The sequence below is a fragment of the Phoca vitulina genome, unplaced genomic scaffold, assembly GCF_004348235.1.
Source record: "Phoca vitulina isolate PV1807 unplaced genomic scaffold, GSC_HSeal_1.0 scaffold16, whole genome shotgun sequence".
NCBI lineage: Eukaryota > Metazoa > Chordata > Mammalia > Carnivora > Phocidae > Phoca > Phoca vitulina.
In genome coordinates this window covers 30,060,622-30,080,867 of record NW_022589719.1, presented here as the reverse complement: position 1 = coordinate 30,080,867, position 20,246 = coordinate 30,060,622, and the positions used below count along the sequence as shown (strand labels likewise).

Below are 20,246 nucleotides of genomic sequence, written 5' to 3'. Positions count from 1 at the left end.
CTCCGTGGCCCCTCCGCCGCCCTCCCGACTATAGCCCCGAGGAGAACGCCCGCACCGCCGCCCGTTCCTCGTCCCAGAGCTGGGACCCTGCGCCCCTCGCCGGGGCACCCTCGGCCCGCGAATTCGGGGCTGGGGGCTCTTAGTGAGGCCTGGCCGGTCGGGCGCGGGCGGCGCTTCCCGCGGCTCCCGGGGGAGCGGCAGCCGTCGGCGGTCGGGCCCTGCGCTCGCGGGAGGCCGGCAGTGCGCTAGGCCGGGGGACGGGCGGCGTGCCGGCCCCGCCCTGACCGAGCCGCGCGCTCCGGGGCTGCGGCTCCCTCCTTGCCTGGCGCTTCGCAGGGTCGCGGGCCGGGAACCGGGAACGTAGATGCTTTACTTTCGGTCTTTGACAAAGCGCTGGACGGCTGCGAAGTGTTTCGGAGTTGGAAGCTTAATTTTTATCCTAACGACCTCGAGGCGCTGACAAGCATTAGGAAAGTTGATTTTAAGCCCACACTTCTTTCTATAAACGAGATAAAAGAATGTGGCCTAAATTGCTTTTTTAGGAAGTTCTTTTAGTACGTTGTTCTCTTGCTTCCTTGAAGACATAAAAAATGGTAAAAGAATTAAAAATTAAATAGAGATTAATCAAAAATTGAAGGATACTTCATCTGTCATTTTATCTGGCTTTATTCTTGATTAATGTGTGTGCTCTTGAAATCGCCAAAAGTTTCACGTGCGAAATCTAAAGGCAAAAAAAGAAAAGAACATTGAAGAATCTTAATAAATAAATCCCAACCCTCAAATTTGAATACGAAGTTGGGTGGGATGTTTTGTGAAAGGGAGAAAAGAACTAACGGACGAAAAATGCAGTTTCACATTTTGGCTTGCCTTTGGAGAAGCAAAAACCTACGTGGTTTTAATCCATGTCAAGTGTTCAGTATTGCAGTGAACTGAAATTCAAATTAGTGCTTTTTTTTTTTTTCCACTTTCCACAGAAACTAGCTTGTAGTCTAGAAATCCCTGTTTCTGCTTTACGACCTGTAAAGGAAAGGCTTGGATGAAAAGGATCTCTATATAATGAAGAATTAACACCAGTACAGCACATTGTTTTATTAGCTACCATTTGCTATCTCATTGGAGTAATCATGAAATTAGGAAAAATGACAACAAAGGATAAATAATGTGTACTAGCATACTTTTTGTAGTTTTCACTCAATAGTGTAGAATAGGCTTTTTGAAATTGGTGTTCTATGGTGGAGCAGGTGTGTTTTTCATGGTTATGATTTCTAAATCTTAGAATAAAGGATAGATGCACACTAATTTAAAATGAGATAATAGAGAATTGTAAGAAGCAAGAAATTAAAGTTCTCTCTACCTCCCCCAACCCCCAGTGCTAGGTCACTTAACAGTTTGGCTACATATTAAGATTCCAATGAAATAGGGAACCCCAGGTTGTGTGAACTTGTTGAGAACTAGAATTTGCCTATAATGACTAGGCATGCCTGTTAAAGTGTCTATGGCCTTGTGAACTGAGAAATTGTTCAAATAACACAGCTGCATTTTAAAGTTATCTGAATTTTAAAACATTTTCCCAAGTTATCTTGAGGTTTTGGGAGTATATTCTTTAAAAAAACATCAAGGGGGAAAAGTGAGGGGAAAGCTTTTATTTAAAGGAAAAAAACCCGTTAGTTGGGCTGTGGATCTCCATTCTGCTGCATGATTAGAATAACCTGCGGTGTGCTGGCTTTGGCAGCACATATACTAAAATTGGAACGATACAGAGAAGGTTAGCATGGCCCCTGCGCAAGGATGACACGCAAATTCGTGAAGCGTTCCATATTTTTAGTGGGGAAGATAACAGTAAAGGAGTAGACTACATTTAAAAAAAAAAAAAAAGAATAACCTGCGGTATTTTAAACCTGACAGTGCATGGGACCCACAGATTCTGATTTAATTTCTTGAGGGGCCAGGCAACAGTTAAAAAAAGAACATTGAGTATTTCTGATTTGCATACTAATATAACAAAATTTCCCTATAGGTGGTTGCTTACATTTGAATTGATTTGCTACTTAATAGGAAGTATAATTTATAATATCAATGTAGTGAGAAGTTGATGCTCTTTGCAAATTTGTAAAGAATGCTTTTTATTAGCATGTATTTTGATAGAATTTGTTGATATATTTCACAGCTAAAGTATATTACAAGTTAGGAAATAGACTTTACTGGTATAGTCGGTGAAAAAACAAAGTAGATTAACTGTATTTATGTCTTGAAATCATAAGGAATCCAAGTCAAATATTGCCAATTAACTGCGTTCGCGCTTTCCCCTGGTTTAAAAAAAAAAAAGGAAGAAGAAAGCCTATTCATCTGGAACACAAAACCTTCAGGTAACCAAATTGATTTTGGTGATTTTTTTTTTTTAAAGATTTTATTTATTTATTTGACAGAGGGAGACACAGTGAGAGAAGGAACATAAGCAGGGGGAGTGGGAGAGGGAGAAGCAGGCTTCCCGCTGAGCAGGGAGCCCGATGCGATGCGGGGCTGGATCCCAGGACTCTGGGATCAGGACCTGATCCGAAGGCAGCCGCTTAACCGACTGAGCCACCCAGTCGACCTGATTTTGGTGATTTTTTATTTTTAGGCCTGAGTCAAATAAGATGAATATTGAACTCATTCTATTAAAAATAATTTTTTTTCTATAGCATAGCCTGGCATAATTTTTAGATTCAACCTAGTCTCTGCATTTCTGAATCTTAAGTACTGTTTAGTCATAATTGGTCTTTATAAATCCATAAAGCACTACAAAATTGACAAAATATGGTTTTGTTCAGCATTCTGTGCTAAAGTATAAAGATTTCTTATGACAGATGAATTGAGAAAAAGTTTCCTCTTAAACCCTTTAATTGATTCTAATGTAAATTTCCCCCAGTATTCTCTTCTGTTGGGTGTAAGTAGTATTTTTATTGAAACAACTTTAAAAATGTCTGTCTCTACCAGTATATTACTGCCTTAAGACAAAATAGACTATATAAAAGCACTCCCCCACCATCAGCGGAATGGAACCACACCCAGCCCTTTGAGTTGGCTGAGGGCTTACCGACATATATGATGATGTGTTTTCTCTGGCCTTGCCTGAATTAGGAACTTTGAAGACTGCCAGCGAGAACAAGGCATGAAATGGTATGCTTCTGTTTTTGGGTGTGTTGTTCTTGCCCTTTAGTGAATATGTTTTAAAAGGAAAGTGGAAAACTCAGGTCATAACTTTACCCTGAGTCATTCACTCTACTTAGGGAAATGTTTCTGAAACTGTAGTTAATTTGCTTTTTGGAACTCTGAATAGTAAAGATGAGCACTGGGGCTGGCTCTGCCGTAAGTGGTTCTTAACCCAGGGTGATTTTGCTGCGGTGGGACATTTAGCAATATCTGCAGACATTTTTGGGTCTTACAACCAGGAGGTAGCACTACTGGTATCTAGTGGGTAGAGGCCAGAGTTGCTGCTAAATACCTACAATGAATAGGCTAGCTCCCCACAACAAAGAGTTATCCAGCCCAAAATACCAGTAGTGTCGAGGTTGAGAAACCCTGGTCTGCACTGTTTAATTGATCAACTAAATTCTGTATGAATTTTCTGAAATAGCATTTGTAACTGCTTCCAGTTAACTAGTTTCATTGAATTTATCACTGTTCAGATGGTCTTTTCAAATATTTGAGGGGAATTTAAACTTTTTTTCCCCTATAATGTTTTTTGATAGAATTTATTTCTTAGAATGTATGTTTTCCATAGGACTGGAAAGGCCAATTATGATTAAGTAGTCTCACCGGCTTTTATATAGCCTATGCAGCTACTTTTGAATTTTTAAAAGACTTTTTTTTTAAGATTTTATTCATTTATTTGAGAGAGAGAGAGACAGCATGAGTGGGAGGGGCAGAGGGAGAGCGAATATCAAGCAGACTCCACACCGAGTGCGGAGCCCAACGTGGGCCTCAATCCCTGAGATTGCAACCTGAGCCGAAACCAAGAGTTGGATGCTCAACCAACTGCACCGTGCAGGTGCCCCTAAAAGACTTTTTTAAAAGTAGCTGCAGGGGCTCTTGGGAGGCGCAGTCAGTTGAGTGTCTGATTCTTGGTTTTGGCTTAGGTTGTGATCTCCGGGTCATGAGGTGGAGCCCCGTTGGGCTCCTCACTCAGTTCAGGGTATGCTTGAGATTCTTTCTTCCTCTCCCTCTGCCCCTCCTGCTCGTGCGTTTTCTCTCTCAATAAATAAAAAATCTTTAAGACAAAAATTCAGAGTTAGGTCATTCTAAGAGAGTTAATGCTGTAATTTGCTCAGATCTCTAGTTTTCCCTATGATAATTAGTTTCACCTGTTAGTCTCAACGTCTTTCTACTTGGGTTGTCTGTTTTTGTCATTTTAGTGCAGAGCCAGTCTATTGAATGCAGTTATTACAGAGATTATTTGAGCAGGCATATTTAAACCTATTGGTTAGTCTGGGTTAAGGTGTATTGTGCCAAAAGTAAAGGCTAATCAGCACTTTAAAAGTAATTAGAGGGGCTCCTGGGTGGCTCAGTTGGTTGGGTGTCCCGAGTCGGGCTCTCTGCTTGGTGGGGAGCCTGCTTCTCCCTTTCCCTCTGTCCCCCCCACCCCACTCATGCTCTCTCTCAAATAAATAAATAAAATCTTTAAAAAAATAAAAGTAATTAGAAAAAAGGTTGTAGCTTCCACATAAACTGTTGAAAGGCTTTTTTATTATCTAAATATTTTCAGCACTTCCTACATAACTGAAATGAAGGCTGATTCAGTATTACCATATGCTATTTACAGCAATAATCAGAATTGGAATTATGATACAGTGTTCTACTCATCTTTTTTTAAAAACAAAGGTTTTTTTTTTTTTTTTTTTTTTTTTTTTTTTTTAAATTTTTTTTTTTTTTTTTTGAGAGAGAGAGAATGAGAGAGAGCACATGAGAGGGGGGAGGGTCAGAGGGAGAAGCAGACCCCCTGCCGAGCAGGGAGCCCGATGCGGGACTCGATCCAGGGACTCCAGGATCATGACCTGAGCCGAAGGCAGTCGCTTAACCAACTGAGCCACCCAGGCGCCCTTAAAAACAAAGGTTTTAAGTTCACTTATGTGGATATGGATGACAGATGTGACTGTCGTCAGGCCATATCTTTGTGTACCAAAATGTCTCATCTGTTATTCATATAAATGAACATAGTACAGCATTAACTCTTCATCTAAATAAGCATTAACTGTTCATATAAGTGAGCATTACTGTTGTCTCAGAGTGGATATCTAGATCTTGGGAATAATTGCTTCACTAAAGGGAGAAGCATGTCAGGTTGTCACCTAAAGTTTTTTTAATACCATTCCTGGAGGTTAGATCTCCTGAGTTAAGATTCCTGAGAAATGGAAGTAATTTCAGTGCAATTAAGAGAAACCCCTCCCCCCTCCCCCCTAAAACCCTCAAAACAAAACCCCAAACCTCAAAAGCTTTTGTGTGAGTCCTTACTGAGCAAGTTGCTTTAATGTTTTTTTTTTTTTTAAAGATTTTATTTATTTATTTGAGAGAGAGAATGAGATAGAGAGAGCATGAGAGGGTCAGAGGGAGAAGCAGACTCCCTACCAAGCAGGGAGCCTGATGTGGGACTCGATCCCGGGACTCCAGGATCATGACCTGAGCCAAAGGTAGTCGCTTAACCAACTGAGCCACCCAGGCGCCCCTGCTTTAATGTTTTTATCATTATAAATTTTGATCTGTTCTTTAGCCAGGCCTATAAAATTTAAATTAAGCCAAGGGATGCATAGGTTACCTAGCCAGTTTGGCCAATTTAGACATCCAGGAAATTTTCAGTTGTTAAAGACTCATTGAATCTTAGAGCTAGAAAATAGCTTTACCTAACTGCCTGGTTTTGTGGAGGAAACTGAGACCCAGAGAGGTAAAATGATTTACTCATATGGTTGTACAGTCATCGTACAGCTGGGCCCTGAGTGTTCGGGAAGGCCTTTCTCCTGTACATTCTGCCTCACTAGAGAGTAACAACTTTTGCCAAAACAAGCTTAAGTCATAGAAGGAGGAAATGAGGGGTGCTTGGGTGGTGCAGTCGGTTAAGCGTCCAGCTCTTGGTTTCAGCTCGGGTTGTGGTCTCAGGATCATGGGATGGAGCCCCGAGTCAGGCTCCACACTCAGTGTGGGGTCTGCTTAAGATCCTCTCTCCCTCTCCCTCTGCCCCTCTACCCCCGTGCTCGCTCATTCTCTCTCTTTCAAATCTAAAAAAAAGTAGGAGGAAATGATTGGATTTGGAGGTATATAGTATATAGGGAGATAGAGTCAGGGAAGATGTGGAGGCTGAGAGGTGGAGATTTGAGAGAAGTGGAGTAACTGAGAGGATTCATTGCAATGCTACCACAAGTAGACATAGAAAGTGTTAGTATTGGAGGGTTTCTAGAAGTTAAATCTTGACTCATTTCACTCTTGAGACCGAAGACTAGACATGCCCAGAATCCCACAGGCTGTTAGTGGTAGAACTGGAACAGGAACTTGTCTCTTGACTATTACACCCATATATTTCTACATATTACTCCTGAGAAGGAGGTGATGGTGGAATATCCAGGTGCATCTGTCCCTGAGGCAGTTGTATGTTTGGACGTGAATGCAGGTTAGAAATTAATGAAGTTGCATCACCGAAAGAGGGTATAGCGAAATTATAATAATAAAGAGCCCACTGAGGGAGTGAGAGAACTGCAAGACTGAAGCAGAGCGCTGGTGGAGCTCACAGGAGGCTGAAGAGAAAAAGAAGTAGTGAAACGAGGTGTTGAAGAGGCTGGGAGGGAGCTAGGAATGGGCACTGTCACTGAGACCAAAGGTTTTCAGGAGTTCTAGAAGCAGGTGGCAGTTGTGTTTTGTCCTACAGAGAGGGTTGAATGAGAATCAAGAAAGGGCCATTGGATTTGGCAAGAGAGGTCATTGATAAACTAGTGAATAGTTTCAATAAGAAGATTGAGAGGAAAGTCAGGTTGCGAGGCAATGAGAAGGGAATGGGTAGGTAAGTGGATGAAGACATACCTTCAAGGAGTTTGGCCGATAAAGGAGACTGCAAGTGGGAAGGGAAGAAACTGGTTTTTATTGAGGTGCTTGACAAGTATTACTGGGTTTAGCGTCACAATACTAGGAAACTGTTACTTTTATTTTTATTTATTTATTTAATTTTATTTTATGTTCAGGTAGCCACTGTGTAGTACATCATTAGTTTTTGATGTAATGTTCAGTGATTCTTTAGTTACGTATAACACCCAGTGCTCATCACAGCACGTGCCCTCCTTGGTACCCATCACCCTGTTACCCCCTCCCCCCATCCCCCTCCACTCTGAAACCCTCAGTTTGTTTCCCGGGGTCCATAGTCTCTCATGGTTTGCCTCCCTCTCTGATTTCTCCCCCTTCAGATTTCCCTCCCTCCCCCTATGGTCCTCCATGCTATTGCTTATGTTCCACATATGAGTGAAACCATATGATAATTGTCTTTCTTCGCTTGACTTACTTCACTTAGCATAATCCCCTCCAGTTCCATCCATGTCGATGCAAATGGTGGGTATTCATCCTTTTTGATGGCTGAATGATATTCCATTGTATATATGTACCACATCTTCTTTATCCATTCATCTGTTGAAAGGCATCTCGGCTCCTTCCACACTTTGGCTATTGCGGACATTGTTGCTATGAACATTGGGGTTCATGTGACCCTTCTTTTCACTACATCTGTATCTTTGGGGTAAATACCTAGTGCAATTGCTGGGTCGTAGGGTAGCTCTATTTTTAACATCTTGAGGAACCTCCATACTGTTTTCCAGAGTGGCTGTACCAGCTTGCATTCCCATCAACAGTGTAGGAGGGTTCCCTTTTCTCCACATCCTCTCCAACATTTGTTGTTTCCTGTTTTGTTAATTTTTGCCATTCTAACTGGTGTAAGTTGGTATCCCATTGTGGTTTTGATTTGTATTTCCCTGATGGCTAGTGATGTTGAGCATTTTTTCATGTGTCTTTAGCCATTTTTATGTCTTCTTTGGAGAAGTGTCTGTTCATGTCTTCTGCCACATTTTTTGACTTGATTATTTGTGTTTTGAATGTTGAGTTTGAAAAGTTTTTTTGTAGATCTTGGATATCAGCCCTTTATCTGTAATGTCATATGCAGATATCTTCTCCCATTCCATGGGCTGCCTCTTAGTTTTGTTGACTGTTTCCTTTGCTGTGCTTAAGGTTTTTATCTTGATGAAGTCCCAAAAGTTCATTTTTGCTTTTGTTTCACTTGCCTTTGGAGACGTGTCTTGAAAGAAGTTACTGTGGCCAATGTCGAAAAGGTTACTGGCTATGTTCTCCTCTAGGATTTTGATGGATTCCTGTCTCACATTGAGGTCTTTCATCCATTTTGAGTTTATCTTTATTCTTCCTTTTAGATACTGGGGCTGAACATGATAGTTTCTCTACTCCCCAGAAGTTCCCAGTTGGGTGGTAAATCATGATTACAAATGATAATATTATAATGGGTGGGATAATAGAGTATGTATGAGGTTTTTGTGGAAATAGGAAAGTGGGACCACTTTATTGAGTTCCTAATATGTGTTAGACTCTGGGCTTTGAGAGGAGTATTCAATTTCTAAATGAAACTGCAAGTGGTTAGGATTTTATCCATAGTCACATAGAGACTAAGTGGTGAAGTTTATTCAGTTATCCCACAAATATTTATTGGATATCTAATATGTGTGGGCAGTGTTCTGGGATCTTGGGGGATATAGCATTGAACAGAAGAGACAAAAATTCTTGCCCTCATGGGGGCGCCTGGGTGGCTCACTCGTTGGGCATCTGCCTTCGGCTCAGGTTATGATCCCAGGGTCCTGGGATCGAGTCCCGCATCAGGCTCCGGGCTCAGCGGGAAGCCTGTTTTTCCCTCTCCCACTCCGCCTGCTTGTGTTCCCTCTCTCGCTGTCTCTTTCTCTGTCAAATAAATAAATAAAATCTTAAAAAAAAAATTTCTTGCCCTCATGGAGCTTACATTTTAGAGGGGAGAAAGTAAGCATTCAAGCCCTGCTGTATCTTGATTCCAGAACCTGTTTTCTTTTTAGTATACCATGTAAAGTGATAGGCAGAGGATGGGGACAGAGGGAGGGTAAGGTGGGTGTTAAAGGGTCAGTGTTTGCCTGGAGTTGGGGGGTGGGGAATATGCATTTCAGGCCGTGGGAACAAGTGGCTGAATAGGTTGTACATTTGAAATTTTGGAATCAAGGCAGGACAGGACCTGAATCCTAAGTTTCTTCAGTAGAAAGACCAGTGGAAGTAAATCTTCCTGAGAGGATAAGGGGGATAAGGAAGAAGAGGAACCAAGGCAGTGGGGAGAATGGTGAAAGGCTTTGACTTAGAGGATGGAGATTTAGCTTTGAGCCCTTGATTCATAAAGTGTTTTTGCTAGCCCTTAAGTAGTTGCTGTCGTGATGTATTTATGTACTATAATGAAGGAGGTCAGCCCTAAAGGATGAGGTCGCATCATTAAAGCAACCCTTGGGGATGGTACCTAACAGGCGAGAAAGATTGGGAGGTGGTAAGGCCTAAGGGAGAAGGTCCTGAGGTTTTGATTAAGGGATTGGGGAGCCTGAGATATGGGGATAAATCAGCAAAGGACATTTATTTTTTATTAAATATTTTTTGTTTTATTTATTTAAGTAATTTCTATACCCCATGTGGAGCTCGAACTCATGACCTCAAGGTCAGGAGTTGCATACTCTTCCAACTGTGCCAGCCAGGCGCCCCTTTTAGCAATTTTTTTAAAGAGCAAAGCGCAATTGTATGACATCTGGAAAGGGGTGAGTAGAAATAAAGTTTTTACTTGGAAGATCAGTGATACCGTCTGGGGGCAGCTGGCTGGCTCAGTCAGTTGAGTGTCCGACTCTTGGATTTGGCTCCTGTCAGGATCTCAGGGTCGTGAGATTGAGCCTTGCATCAGGCTCCATGCTCAGTGCGGTGTGTGCTGGAGATTCTCTCCCTCTCCTTCTGCCCCTACCCCTGCTCGCTCGCTCTCTCAAAATAATATATCTTTTAGGAAAAAAAGATACTGTCTTGTCTTAGGAAATGAGAGAGAAAGATGATATGGTGAAAAGTGAGCAACTCTATTTGTTTAAATTGAATTACTGGTGATGTGTGCAGTTCACAATGATTTTTCCCTTAAGTGGACGGAAACCAAAGGAACAAGATCTTTTTAAATCCAGTGTGCCCAATAAACTGTTTGAAAAGAAATGCAAGATCACCCCAGCTCCTCCAACTAAACATAGCCTGGTTCTCTCTTCCTTTTCACTGTGCTGTAGGCAGAAAGAGAGGAAGAGGTGAGTGAAGGGCCTTAGCACCTTTTTCCCCCCAACTGCCCTCACTGGTCTTCATCTTCTCTTGAAGTACAGTTCATTGTGCACAACTGCATACATTCTTGTCATTGGATTATTCCACCTTGTCAGTAGCCCAGGTAACCTTATCTTCTGTGCCTGTTGCTCTGGCAAAACCACCTGCATCCTCAAGGTTGTGGCCTTCAACTATGTTACAGTACATATGGTTCATTCTTTTTACGATTGTTTATTGTGTGCCTGCTGGGTGTCAGTACATTCACTTGCTCAGTAACCTTTAATGGTTTAATAGATGAAATGGAAAGAGCCAGTATCATGAACTTAATTGTGAAGTCCTAGGGGACTGTTGTACTGCTTACTGGGTTTGGCCGTACCCGATAGAGCCTTCAAATTAGTTACCTAAACAAGGTAGACATTTATTTATTTATTTATTTCACATAAAAGTGAGCCAGCAGGGCAATTCTGCTACATGAAGTCCTAGGCCCTACCTCTTGTTGCTCCACTATTTCTGGGGTGTTGCCCTCATGTGCCTGGTACAGGATGACTCCCTCCTGTGAATACATCCCGCTAGCAGGAAACGGAAAAATGCGTGCCCCAGAAGTTGCTATATCATTTCCAGAGTCAGAACTTAGTCACACAGTGATACCCCTGCTACAAGGTTGGGTTGAAATTGGGTTTCTTTGGGGCAGTTTTTATGCCCAGCTAAAAATCAGTTGCCATAGCAGGAGGGGAAAATGAATATTGGGGGAGCAACCAGCCATTTCAGGGACTTTGGAATTGCTCCGAGTCTTGCACAGTAGTTGACCCTGTGGCTTATCCATAAGATCGTTTGTTCTTTTATATGAAAGATTGAAGGTCTTTAGGTCCTGGATTCACCTGCTTTTGTGGCAATAAAGAACTGTAAGAGATTATTCACAGAAATATTTCCTTTTTATCCGGGCAGTAATGGGAAAGAAAAATAATAATATACATTTATTACAATGATACCATGACAGTTAATGTATATTTATAACTTGTTTTCCACTAGTTTGATAAAAATATAAAAGTGGCAAGAACCCTTTGTTGCTTTCTGGTATAAAAAGTGAGCAGCAGTTCCCATAGCTTAATGGGTAGAGTCTGGCAGTCAAGCTGTTTTGTTGACTTTTGTCTACTGTGATCATGCAGCCTTCAAGTGTTTCCACAAAAGTAATTTGGGGACCGTATTTGTGATTTTTGCCATATCTGCTTACCTTACTGTGCTTTGCTTAGGATTTGTTTTTCAATTTACTTTGAATTGATTCACCTTTTAAATTTAGCATCCTTCCAAGTAATAATCTATTAAAACATGGTTTTGTTTCCTTGTATACATTAAAATACATAATTACTCAAATAAATGTCCTTTTAATACATGAAAACATCTTTAATACCAGTGGTGCATACACTTAGGGAAATAGTGCTTTGCTTCTAGGCTTTACTAGGCTACACTGGTAGTTTTTCATAAACTTTCCATAAATCCATAGCTACTGAGTGGTTCTGTGAATTTCAAAGAATTGATATCTTTCTGCTTTCAACTCTGGTAGGGAAACTACTAGTTAGTGCTTAATTTTGAGCTAAAGAATTAATTGCCCCTAATGTGTTGACTAGGTTATTAAGAATGATCTGCAAGTCCTAGCCACCTAAAGATCCTTTCAAGCTTTGTCCAGAACCAGTTGGACAAGATGTTTAACTTTTGTAAGCCCTAGTTTCCTTATTTTTAAAAATGAGGCAGTATTATTTACCACATGGGGTTGTTCTGAGGATTAAAGAAAATGTATGTAAAAGGCTTAGCAGTGGCAGGCACCCTTTCTACTGCTGATAGACATTTGGATTGTTTCTAGTTTGGACTATTTTGAATAAAGTTGATGTGAACCTTTTTTTTTTTAAGATTTTATTTATTGGGGCGTCTGAGTGGCTCAGTTGGTTAAGTGTCTCCCTTTGGTTCAGGTCATGATCTCAGGGTCCTGGGATGGAGCCCAGCCTCGGGCTCTCTGCTCATCTTTATTTATTTGAGAGAGAGAGCATGAGCAGGGAGGAGGGGCAGAGGGAGAGGCAGACTCCCCGCTGAGCAGGGAAGCCCCATGTGGGACTCCATCCCAGGACCCTGAGATCATCATGACCTGAGCTGAAGATAGCTGCTTAACCGACTGAGCCACCCAGGTGTCCCTGATGTGAACATTCTTGTATTTATGTCTTTTGGTGGGCATAAGCACTTATTTCTCTAAGTTATATACCTAAGAGTAGAATTGCTAGGTTATAGGTATGTTTAGTTTTAGTAGCTACTGCCAAGCAGTTTTCCAAAGTGGTTATATTCCCATTAGAATGTGTGACAATTCCAGCTGTACCACAACTTCTCTCACAGTTGATATTGTCAGTCATTTCAATTTTAGCCCCATTCTCATGGGACAGGTAGTGGTATCTCAATATGGTTTTATTTCTATTTCTTTGGTAAGTAATGGTATGGAAGCACCTCTTCATAGGATTATTGACCATTTGGGTATCCTTTTTTTAATGAAGTGCCTTTTGCTTATTACTATTTTAAAAATTTGAATATTTGTCCTTTCCGTATGGATTTCCATATTGATTCTGGGTGTGAGTCTTTTGGATATAGGTATTGTGAATATTTTTTCCTGGTCTGTGGCTTTCATTTTACTTTCTTTTGATGGTGTCTTTTAAAATTTAAATTCAATTAATTAACATAAAATGTATTATTGGTTTCAGAGGTAGAGGTCAGTGATTCATCAATCTTACATAACACCCAGTGCTCATTACATCACATGCCCTCCTTAATGTCTATCACCCAGTTACCCCATCCCTCCATTAATAATGTCTTTTAATAAACAAAAACTCTTAATTTTAACGGATTCTAATTTGTCATTTTTTCTTTTATGCTTAGTGTTTTTGTACCATATAAGAAGTTTTTGCTTTTCCCATGTTCAAAAATACAAATTTAAAAAAGATTTGAATCAAATTTTTTTTTCTCTGCAACAACCTAGGTGATGCCATGGAGAGTGGAAAGCCTGGCCCAGTGCAGGTTGTTTTGGTTCAGAAAGACCAGCATTCCTTTGAGTTAGAAGAGAAAGCCTTGGCCAGCATTCTCTTGCAGGACCACATCCGAGACCTTGACGTGGTGGTGGTGTCTGTGGCTGGTGCTTTCCGGAAGGGCAAGTCCTTCTTCCTGGACTTCATGCTACGATACTTGTATTTCCAGGTAAGCTCGAATTATTTCATTTCAGATTGGAAATGAGACTTGTGTGTCCAAAAGAGCAAAATAAGCTTGTGGATTATCCTTGATAGGTAAAATTACTCAAAATTTAGGATTTAATGGAAATTTCTTATTTTTCCTATAGAAGGAAGGTGGCCATTCAAATTGGTTGGGTGACTCAGAAGAACCGTTAACAGGGTTTTCATGGAGAGGGGGCTCTGACCCAGAAACAACGGGGATTCAGATCTGGAGTGAAGTTTTCACTGTGGAGAAGCCGGGTGGGAAGAAGGTAAGGAAGAAAAGACTTGTAAATTAACAAAAACAACAACAGAACGAGAACTTTAATGTGTATTCTGATAATTCAATTAAAAATATTTTTATCAAAATGATGTAAGTGCATGGTTTAAAAATAACACGAGTATAATTTAAATGGTCAAATAATAAGATTTCTTTTTTTTAAAAATTTAATTTTTAAAAAAATTTTTAAAAAGATTTTATTTATTTGAGAGAGAAAAAGAACGCATGAGCAGGGGGAGGAGCAGAGGGAGAAGCAGGCTTCCCGCTGAGCAGGGAACCCCACGTAGAGCTCCATCCCAGGGCCCTGGGATCTTGACCTGAGCGAAGGCAGATGCTTAACCGACTGAGCCACCCAGGCACCCCAGTAATACAAGGTTTCTAACAAAAAATAGCTATCAAAACCAAAAAGTAGCTATCAAGTGCCCTGTTCTTCCCTCTGCTTGTTTTCACTTCCCCGGGGGTTAATGATCTGAACTGTTTCAGACGTTACTTCTGTTCTTCACTTTCTTACTCCTGTGAGGGTGACATAGACCTGGCTGCCACTCTTCTGGGAGCTGAGCAGATACAGGATACTAGGGCGTCTCACATGCAGAAGGTGAGCGTCCTCCGCCGGCCCCTGGGGCAGCCATCAGTAGACCTCTTACCCCATCTCTTCCGTGCCTAGTAAGCTACAGTCCTACAGCCTCCCCTACATTTTTTTGTCAAAGGTGAGTCATGTGTCTTCTCAAAGTGGTAGAGAGGATTTGGGGGTATCACTGTTTCTTAAACAGATTTTAATCCATTCCTTCTGTTTTTAGTTCCATCCTAAAGCATGCTTTCACAGCTGTTGGTGCCTCTCATTCTTGAGTCTTTCTAGGGCTTAAGGTTTCAAATCCCCCCTTCAGATTGTTCGGTTTCAGCCTTTCCTAAATGCTATGCCATTCGATATTTTTGGGAGCTGGAGAGTTGATGCACAAGTCTTGATTGCCTTTCCACATCTTTTATTCTTTTTCCTTATAAATTTCCTCATTAATTCTTTTACAATTTTATTTCTTTTTCTCTTTTAGTGAGATTCCAGGAGAAAGTATATTGGAAAACCCTCTATAATTTTTTGGGAGGGATTTTATTTATTTATTTGATAGAGAGCAGGAGAGAGAATGAGAGAAAGCACAAGCAGGGAGAGCAGCAGAGGGAGAGGCAGAAGCAGGTTCCCTACTGAACAGGGAGCCCAATGTGGGGCTTGATCCCAGGACCTTGGGATCGTGACCTGAGCTGAAGGCAGACGCTTAACTGACTGAGCCGCTCAGGTGCCCCTCTAATTTTTTTTTAATGCATAGATGCACATATAAAAAATATGTAGCAAAATGAAGAGATTATCACATATTTTTCAAAGAAAGAGAATCTAGGAGAATAAGAAGTTGTAACATTGAAATACTACGTTATAAACTTTTTCTTTGGAGGGTCTGCCTTTAATTTTTTAACAGCTTTATTGAGATATAATTGACATTCCATTTCTCCCCTCCTAACTTTTGGGCTATTGTCACATATTTTACTTTAATAACATTGTATTTATTTATTTATTTTTAAAGATTTTATTTATTTGACAGAGAGACACAGCAAGAGAGGGAACGCAAGCAGGGAGAGTGGGAGAGGGAGAAGCAGGCTTCCCGCTGAGCAGGGAACCTGATGCGGGGCTCGATCCCAGGACCCTGGGATCATGAACTGAGCCGAAGGCAGACGCTTAACCATCTGAGCCACCCAGGCGCCCCTGTATTTATTTTTTTGTTTAAACAATCTGTTAAAACATTAAATTATCTTTTAAAGATATTTAAATAATAAGAAAGAAGCCAGGGATGCCTGGGTGGCTCAGTCAGTTAAGCATCTGCCTTCAGCTCTAGTCATGATCCCAGAGTCCTGGGATTGAGGCCCATGTTGGGCCCCTGCTCAGCAGAGTCTGCTTCTCCCTCTGCCCCCCGCCCCATCATGCTCACACATTCTCTCTCTGTCTCTCTCTCTCTCAAATAAATGAATAAAATCTTTGAAAAAAAGGAAAGAAGCCATATATTTACCCATTTAGTTATCATTAACTGTGCTCTTCATTTTTGGGTGTCCATATTTCTATTTTTGTGTCCATTTTTCCTTCTGCCTAAAGGACTTCCTTTAATATTTCTTATAGTGCTGTTCTGCTGGTGCTGACTTCTTTTAGTTTTCATATATCTGCAAAGTGTTCATTTTGCCTTTTTTGGGAAAATATTTATGCTGGATATAGAATTCTAGGCTGGCAATTTTTTCTTTCTGTGCTTTAAGATGTCAGTTCTTTGCCTTTTTCCTGGTTGTTTCTTTCTTTTTTTTTTTTTTTAAAGATTTTATTTATTTATTTGAGAGAGAGAATGAGAGAGAGAGAGCATGAGAGGGGGAGGGTCAGAGGGAGAAGCAGACTCCCTGCTGAGCAGGGAGCCCGATGTGGGACTCAATCCAGGGACTCCAGGATCATGACCTGAGCCGAAGGCAGTTGCTTAACCAACTGAGCCACCCAGGCGCCCCTTCCTGGTTGTTTCTGATGACAAATCTTTTATCCTTATCTTTGTTCTTGTGGTGTGTTTCACATGTGGTTTTTTTTTTTTTCTGGTTGCTTTGAACAGTTTAGCATTTTTTTGTTTTTTGAGCAGTTTGATTATGTTGTACCTCAGTGTAGTTCTCTTCATGTTTCTTGTGTTTGGATTTTGTTGAGCCTCTTGAATTTGCAAGTTTATAATTTTTATCAGATTTGTACATTTTTTAGCCATTATTTCTTCAAATTTTTTTTCCCTTATTCCCTTTGGGGCCTCCTATTATGCATACGTCAGGCTGTCCCATAGCTCATCGATGCACTGTTCATTTTTTTCTTACTTTTCTCTCTCTTTCCTTTTGGGCAGTATCTATTGCTAGGCCTTCAAGTTCCCCAGTCTTTATAATCCAGTCTACTTTTCATTGCAGAAGTGTGATTTTCGTCCCTGGAAGTTCAGGTTAGGTCTTTTTTATGTCTTTCATGTCACTACGTCACTTTTTGAATATATGGAATACAGTTATACAGAATGCTGTTTTAGAGTCATTTTCTGTTAATTTTAACATCTGTATCTATTCTGGGGTTTTTTTTTTTTTTTCCTTAAGTAGGCTTCACGACCAGTGTGGAGCCCAAAGCAGGGCTTGAACTCACGACCCTGAGATCAAGCCCTGAGCCGAGATTAAGAGTCCAACACTTAAGTCCAACTGAGCCACCCAGGTGCCCCTGTTCTGGGTTAATTTTAATTGACTTTTGATTGATTTTTCTCCTCATTGGGTCATACTTTCTTGTGTTCCTTGATTTCCCCCATTTCCCATATTTTCCCTGAACTTATTCTATTTTTTTTAAAAATATTTTTATTTATTTATTTTACAGAGACACAGTGAGAGAGGGAACACAAGCAGGGTGGGGAAGAGTGGGGGAGGGAGAAGCAGGCTTACCGCCGAGCAGGGAACCTGATGTGGGACTCAATCCCAGGGCCCTGGGACCATGACCTGAGCCGAGGGCAGACGCTAACGACTGAGCCACCCAGGTGCCCCTCCCTGACCTTATTCTAGGATGCAGTTAAGAAATTTGGAAACAGTTGGATCCTTTCTTTTCTGGCTTTTAAGGTTTCTTAAATGGCACCAGAGCAGTATTTAATATAGAGCTATTTATTCCTCACTACTGAGGCAAGTACTCTTCTGAGTACTCTAGAATTATGGGATTTTTTTCAGTCTGGTTGGAGGGAACAGGCCTGTTCTTGGCCCTCTGTGAGCACTGGGTACTGCTCCCTCTAAACCTTTTGATTGGTTGTCTCTAGCCTCAGGTAGTGTCCTCATGCGCACGCGCTTGTCAGTATTCAGCTGAACTCTTGATGGGGACCCTCTGCAGATCCCTGGGGTTCTTTGTCTTCGTATCTCCTCTCAGACACTCTGCCTGAGAATTCCAGTGTCCTGGGTCTCCTTGACTCTCAGCTGTGTCTCCTCAACTCAGGGAATCCGTTGAGTTCTGCCTGGCTTCCCCTCCCCGCACTTTAGTCAGTAAGCTGGGACAACAGAAGGGCTCACCTCATCTGTTCCTTTCCCTCAAGGATCATTATCCTTTGTTACCTGATGTCCAGTGTCGTGAACTGTTGTTTCATGTGTTCTGTCTGTTATTTTTTGGTTTTAGGTGGGAGGGTAAGTTCAGTCTCTGTTACACCATTTTGACTGTGACTGGAAGTGGAAGTCCAGTCTTTTCATTTTAGAGATGTTTGGCATCTCTAAACTGCTGTTATTACCCACAGCAGTTAAGGCCTGCTGTGGGTAATACAGCTGCTCTTAGATCTGGCATTACAACAGGCCCTACAATTTTCATTTCAGTCCTGTTTTGTATCATTGCTCTCTTCTGTTTCTCTGGTAGTGTGTGGTAGATGCTTTTATAATTTTCTTTTTAGGAATAAATAGTTATTTTTGACTATATGACCCCTTTGTATAGAACTGGTGGACCTGATTTTTATTTTTTGGGGCAACTGGTATATTTTCATAATAGTTTAGGAAATCTCTACAATTTTAGTAAGCAAGCTTTGCTTTTAGTTATCTAACATTTGTAGTGCCCTCATTTTTTTTATCTTGTTGAATTGACTCCTCTATAAAGCTCAATTTTTTTTTTTTTTAAGATTTTATTTATTTATTTGACAGAGAGAGACATAGCAAGAGAGGGAACACAAGCAGGGGGAGTGGGAGAGGGAGAAGCAGGCTTCCCGCCGAGCAGGGAGCCCAATGTGGGGCTTGATCCCAGAACCCTGGGATAAGCTCAATGTTTTTTGACATTTTGGTTTCCTGACCTTTAAAAAAATTGATAGACTTTATTTTTTAGGACAATGTTAGGTTTATAGGAAAATTGATCGGGAAGCGCAGAGTTCTCACATGCCCCTCCCCCTGCCAGTTTCTCCCTACTATTTATATCTTGTATTAGTGTGATGCATTTGTTATAATTAATGAACCAATACTGATATATTGTTATTAGCTAAAGCCCATGGTTTACATTAGGGTTCCCTCTTTGTGTTATATATTCTATGGGTTTTGATAAGTGTGTCATATGTAGCTGCCATTGCTGTCTCAGACAGAATAGGTACACTGCCCTAAAAACCCTCTGTGCTCCACTTATTTGTTCCTGCCTCTTTCTCCCACCTCCTCTATGAACTGGCAACCACTGATCTTCATACTGTCTCCATAGACCTGCCTTTTCTAGAACGTCATGTAGTTGGAATCATACAGTATGTAGCCTTTTCTATTGGCTTCTTTCACTTAGCAGTGTACTTTTGTGGATCCTCACATTTTTTTGACTTGATAGCTTATTTCTTTTTATTGCTGAATAATATTCCATTGTCTGTATGTACCACAGTGTATCTGTTCACCTACTGAAAGACATCTTGTTTGCTTCCAATTTTGACGATTATGAATAAAGCTGCTGTGTAAGCATTTGTGGGCAGGTTTTTGTGTGGACATAAGTTTCAACTCATTTGGGTAAATACCAAGGAGCACGATTGTTGGATTGTATGGCAAGGTGATGTTTAGTTTTGTAAGAAACTGCCAAACTGTCTTCCAAAGTACCTGTATAATTTTGCCTTTTTTCCAGTAATGAATGTGAAAGTTCCTGTAGTTCCACATCTTTGTCAGCATTTGGTCATTTCGGTAGACGTGTAGGGATATCTCATTGTTGTGTTTCCTACCCTTTTTTTTTTTTTTAAAGATTTTATTTATTTATTTGGCAGAGAGAGAGACAGAGAGAGAGGGAACACAAGCAGGGGGAGTGGGAGAGGGAGAAGCAGGCTTCCCGCTGAGCAGGGAGCCTGACGCGGGGCTTGATCCCAGGACCCTGGGACCATGACCCAAGCCGAAGGCAGACGCTTAACCGACTGAGCCACCCAGGCGCCCCTGTTTCCTACCCTTTTAAGAAATATTATGTTCAGGCATTCAGCAGGATCAGGGGTGCTTTAAAAAATCAATATAATATTGGATAAATGCCATACTAATAAGCAGTTCTTTAGAAGTTACCCAAATGAAAGTTTCACATGATTGTCTTGTTTTTTATTTTAATTTTTAATTTTTTTTATTTTTTTATTTTTTTTTAAAGATTTTATTTATTTATTTGACAGAGAGAGACATGGCGAGAGAGGGAACACAGCAGGGGGAGTGGGGGAGGGAGAAGCAGGCTTCCCGCAGAGCAGGGAGCCCGATGGGGGGCTCGATCCCAGGACCCTGGGATCATGACCTGAGCCAAAGGCAGACGCTTAACGACTGAGCCACCCAGGCGCCCCTATTTTTAATTTTTTTAAAAGATTTTATTTATTTATTTGAGAGAGAGAGAGAGGTAGTGAGAGCGG

At 41.1% G+C, this 20,246-nt stretch overlaps 1 protein-coding gene and 1 non-coding gene across 5 annotated transcripts in view; both read left to right on the top strand.

Moving 5' to 3' along the window:
* Positions 1-20,246, top strand: part of ATL3 (atlastin GTPase 3) — a 63,922-nt gene that overhangs the window by 7,224 nt on the left and 36,452 nt on the right. For all 4 annotated transcript variants that reach the window (XM_032414334.1, XM_032414332.1, XM_032414331.1 and 1 more), the window contains 2 exons: positions 13,370-13,584; positions 13,724-13,867. In XM_032414334.1, the coding sequence (XP_032270225.1) occupies positions 13,378-13,584; positions 13,724-13,867 (351 nt within the window). In that variant the 5' untranslated portion in view covers positions 13,370-13,377. The remainder of the gene's footprint in view (positions 1-13,369; positions 13,585-13,723; positions 13,868-20,246) is intronic.
* On the top strand, positions 1,717-1,823 carry LOC116638953. The gene has a single exon (XR_004300724.1). It is a non-coding gene; the product is annotated as a U6 spliceosomal RNA (small nuclear RNA).